Consider the following 5211-nt stretch of genomic DNA (forward strand, 5'->3'; position numbering starts at 1 on the left):
AGTGCTACCTGGGTTACCTGTGCTCCAGTGTACTGCTTTAACACTGTTTACTCAGCCACATATTGCCCCACGTAAAATGTTTTTTAAACAAATGCTATGAAAGGCCCAACACTGGGTGAGTGTGCATACGCCAATCAGCCAGGGACTCAAAGCTGTGCTCTTGTTAAAGATATATATATATTTGAATTGGAATTTGAATAAAGCACATTTGAATTGGAATTTGAATAAAGCGAATTTGAATTTGAGGGAGAGAGGGAGAGGGAGAGAGTACTCTCTCTTTCTGATAAAAAAGAATGGTTACATTTCTTCAAGGGTGTTAAAAAATACCTGTATACTATCTGTGCATATCTGCAGTTCAGATGGAATGATATTAATCGGTCATACAGGTTTTTCCTTTACAACTGAAGATGCACCAAAGAGCGTCTGCCAAATGCCGTTAATGTAATGCAATGTACTGTAGTGTCATGTAATGTAATGTAATGTAATGTAATGTAATCCCAATGCATATTTATACAGACCTTTACAGCTCACAAAACTCACAGCCTTCCAAATCTGCCCTTTGGTCCCTAAGATGAAATATTTCTTCATGAATCTGCACTCTCTGATCAGCCTACTCTGTTCAGCCTGGCCTCAGTCTAACACCACTCCTCCTGCAACTGTGGGCAGAACCAGGGAGTCCCTCCCTCTCTCTGTCATACAGTTTCAGAGAAAACTAACTAAACTTAATGCCGTCTATTTCAGAGAAACTAGTCTGTCTGTGTCAGTGTGAGCAGTGAAATGGCTGAAGGTGGAGGTTTACTGGATCGGGACCAGTTCAGCTGTTCGATCTGTCTGGATCTACTGAAGGATCCGGTGACTACTCCCTGTGGACACAGTTACTGTATGGGCTGTATTAAGGGCTGCTGGGATCAGGATGATCATACTGGTGTCTACAGCTGTCCCCAGTGCAGCGAGACCTTCACCCCAAGGCCTGTTCTGAACAAAAACACCATGCTGGCTGAAGTGGTGGAGAGACTCCAAGCTGCTCTTCCTGCTCACTGTTACGCTGGACCTGGAGACGTGGCGTGTGATGTCTGCACTGGGAGAAAGCGCAAAGCCTTCAAGTCGTGTCTGGTGTGTCTGGCCTCTTACTGTGAAACTCACATCCAGCCTCACTATGAATCTCCTGCCTTTAAGAAACACGAACTGGTGAAAGCCACAGGTAACCTGAAGGAGAAGATCTGCTCTCATCATGGCAAACCACTGGAGGTTTACTGTCGTACCGATCAGCAGTGCATCTGTATGCTGTGTGTAATGTATGAACACAGAGTCCATGATAGAGTCTCAGCTGCAGCAGAAAGGAATAAGAAACAGGTAAGGACTGAAACGCTTACAAATAACACGGATGCTATTTTATCAGTAATTACAGATATCATCTTGATTTTTAGCTACAATATGTGTTAATTTATTTTATTTTATTTCTTCAGCAAGTACATTTTGTTTTAAAATGTTTTATACATTTTCAAAAGGTCTCAGTAGCACAATGATGTCCTGGTCTGAAGTCCACAGTGATGGAGCAGTAAGAGCAGGAAGTGAACCCAAGTCAGCTCTGTGTGACAGCTCTGTTCACCCCCCAATCAACACGGCTGGAGGAGCTAGTTCACTCACACAGTTTAGAAGCTTTAGCTATGAGGCCAGTACACTCAAGCAATACAATATAAGGTTTCATTAATTTGCATTTACTTGTGGGGTTGTTAAAAAATGAATGAATGAGGTACAAATACATTATTTAAGCATGAAATAATACATATCTAGTTATCATTAGTGATCATTAATTTGTCATTCGTTAATACATATCAAGCTAATGTATTTGTTACATGGATATTTCCTTCTGGGCGCCTCCCTTTGGAGGTTTTCTGGGCTCATCCAACTGGGCAGAGACCCTGAGGTAAACCCAGAACCCGCTGGAGAGATTATATATCTCTCCTGGCCTGGGAACGCCTCGGGATCCCCCAGGAGGAGCTGGAATGCATTGCAGGGGAGAGGGATGCCTGGAATACCCAGCTTAGCCTACTGCCACCGCGACCCGACTCTGGATAAGCGGTTGAAGATGGATGGATGGATGGATAGTTATCATTAGTTTTGATGAATATGTCATTCGTTAATACCTATCAAACTAATGTATTTGTTACATGGATATTTCCACATTAGCAAGCCATAGGATAAATGTATAAGTAGCAAACCGTTACCAAATATATTAACTGTTTTTTCATTCCAGTATGAATTGGCATGAACTTGAGTTAACTACATTAGTTAATGCTAATTCATGTAACATTATTGAAAAGTGTTTAATTTTGAATATGAGAATGTCGTTCAACATTGTTCTATGATATAGTACAATTTATATACTATTATAATAAACCTGGGGGGAAATGATCAATCTATCCACAGAAGCAGCTGGGGGTGACACAGAGTAAATTCCAGCAGAGAATCCAGGAGAGAGAGAAGGAGCTGCAGGATCTGAGACAGGCTGTGCAGTCACTCAAGGTGGGTACTGACCAGAGGAGAAGACAACAGCTGGCTGCTGGAAGATCCATTTCAGGGCTCAGTCAGGGCTCTCCTCCAGTCAGCCAGTGAGGAGCCCAGTGTTGGGCCACTTTCCAGCCCTGTGGGGCTCAATCCCACTGAGCCACACTGTGGGGAACAGGCTGTCTGGGGTCCCAGTAGGAGCTGAGTGAAAGGTCTAGTTAAAATACACAGCCCTCCTCTCTCTGTGTCTCCTAACAGTGCTCTGCACAGGCAGCAGTGGAGGACAGTGAGAGGATCTTTACTGAGATGATCCGCTCCATTGAGAGAAGGTGCTCTGAGGTGAAAGAGCTGATCAGAGATCAGGAGATGGCTGAAGTGAATCGGGCTGAAGGACTCCTGGGGCGACTGGAGCAGGAGATTGCTGAGCTGAGGAGGAGAGACGCTGAGCTGAAGCAGCTTTCACACACACAGGATCACATCCATTTCCTCCAGGTAACATCACTGGCTCTCTGACAGTCTGCACTGTGTACACTGCGCATACATTATGTACAAGGATCTGCTGACCTCTGCACAGGAATCTGTACTCTGTCTGTCTGTCTGTCTGTCTGTCTGCAGAGCTGTCAGTCTCTCTGTGCCCCTCCTGGACCTGGAGTCTTACCCAGCATCATAGTCAGTCCACACGTCTCTTTTGAGGCTTTCAGGAAATCTGTCTCTGAACTGAAAGAGCGACTGGAAGGCATCTGCAGGGAGGAATTAAACAAAGTCTCTCAAACAGGTTAGAACTGCTGAAATACTGTTTCTTTATTCAGAAACCTTAAGTGAACAGAATGGACTGTACCGTGAAAATGACTTGCATTTTTTGTACATTTTTCAATTTGTACCTATATAGGTGTGAGGTCTCGGTTGTCACAAATTACACACACACACACACATACATACATACACACACACACACACACACACGCATACATGCACACATATACACACACACACACACATACATGCACACACATACACACATACACACGCACTCGCACACACACACACACACACACACACGCATTATTGGCATTTGGCAGATGCTCTTATCCAGAGTGACGTACAGTTGATTAGACTAAGCAGGAGACAATCCTCCCCTGGTGCAATGCAGGGTTAAGGGCCTTGCTCAAGGGCCCCATGGCTGTGCGGATCTCATGGTGGCTACACTGGGATTTCAACCACTGACCTTGCGGGTCCCAGTCATGTACCTTAACACCACTACACTACTGGACCCCCCCCCCCCCCACACACACACATGCACACGCACACACACACACACACACACACACATGCACACGCACACACATGCACATGCACATGCACACGCACACACGCACACACGCAGTGGATGGCAGGCTTTTGATCATCTAAACTCTGTGGATCTTTGTTTAATGCATACAGCCGCAGATCAAAGTTTCTTGTTGCTCTGAATTTAACCTGGACATGTATGATGAACAGACAAGGAAGCCTTTACAAGCTTAAGGATTATGATATATACAGTGCTCAGCGTAAATGAGTACACCCCCTTCGAAAAGTAACTTTTTAAACAATATCTCAATGAACACAAAAACAATTTTCAAAATGTTGACAAGACTAAGTTTTATTTAACATCTGTTTAACTTATAACATGAAAGTAAGGTTAATAATATAACTTAGAGAACAACATTTTGAGCAAAGCTCAATTTTAGACTACAAATGTCTAATTTAACAATAATCAACCACAGGTGAGTCTAATTATTCATTACACAGGTGTCCAGCAGACTGTTGACTATAAAAGGGTGTTACTTCCCTTCCCATTTCATGTTGTTAGCAATGGCACCACATGGAAGAGAAATGTCGAGAGACCTGAGAAAGAAAATAATTTCTTTACACCGCAAAGGTGAACAAGAAGATCAGCAAAGCTTTACTCATCAGTCAGAATACTATAGCAAAAGTGATACAAAAATTTAAAAAAGATGGAACTGCAACCATCTCACAGAGACGTCCAGGCCGTCCGTGGAAGTTACCACCTCGACAGCAGCGTCTTCTGATGAGAAGGGTCTGAAGAAAATCGGCATGCAAGTTCACTGCAGTTATCTAAGGAAGTAGAAAGCCAAACTGGGGGTGACTATTCTCGTGACACAATACGGCGTACACTGCAGAGGAATGGCATGCGTCGATGCCGTCCACGAAGGAAGCCTCTCCTAAAGCCCAGGCACAAAAAAGCCCGCCTAGAGTTTGCCAGGGCCCATGCTGACAAAGATGAAGACTACTGGGACTCTATACTCTGGAGTGATGAGACCAAGATAAATGTTTTTGGAACTGATGGCTTCAAACTGTATGGCGTCGCAAAGGTGAGGAATACAAAGAAAAATGCATGGTGCCTACAGTGAAACATGGTGGTGGCAGTGTCCTTATGTGGGGTTGCATGAGTGCTGCTGTGTCGGGGAGCTGCATTTCATTCATGGCATCATGAATTCACAGATGTATTGCTCTATACTGAAAGAGAAGATGCTACCATCACTCCGTTGCCCTTGTCGTCATGCACTTTTCCAACAAGACAGATGATCCTAAACACACATCTAAGGCCACTGTTGGATTTCTGAAGAACAGGGTGAAAGTGATTCAGTGGCCAAGTATGTCTCCTGATCTGAACCCAATTGAACACCTGTGGGGAATTCTGAA

The 5211-nt window shown here is 44.1% G+C and overlaps 1 protein-coding gene across 1 annotated transcript in view; it reads left to right on the top strand.

Moving 5' to 3' along the window:
* Positions 1-777: 777 nt before the first annotated feature.
* The window catches only part of LOC133126379 (tripartite motif-containing protein 16-like), a 7911-nt gene continuing 3477 nt past the window's right edge, over positions 778-5211 (top strand). The window contains exons 1-4 of the mRNA XM_061238557.1: positions 778-1353; positions 2431-2526; positions 2767-3000; positions 3124-3283. Of these exons, the coding sequence (XP_061094541.1) occupies positions 778-1353; positions 2431-2526; positions 2767-3000; positions 3124-3283 (1066 nt within the window). The remainder of the gene's footprint in view (positions 1354-2430; positions 2527-2766; positions 3001-3123; positions 3284-5211) is intronic.

The sequence above is a fragment of the Conger conger genome, chromosome 4 (genome assembly GCF_963514075.1).
Source record: "Conger conger chromosome 4, fConCon1.1, whole genome shotgun sequence".
Classification (NCBI taxonomy): domain Eukaryota; kingdom Metazoa; phylum Chordata; class Actinopteri; order Anguilliformes; family Congridae; genus Conger; species Conger conger.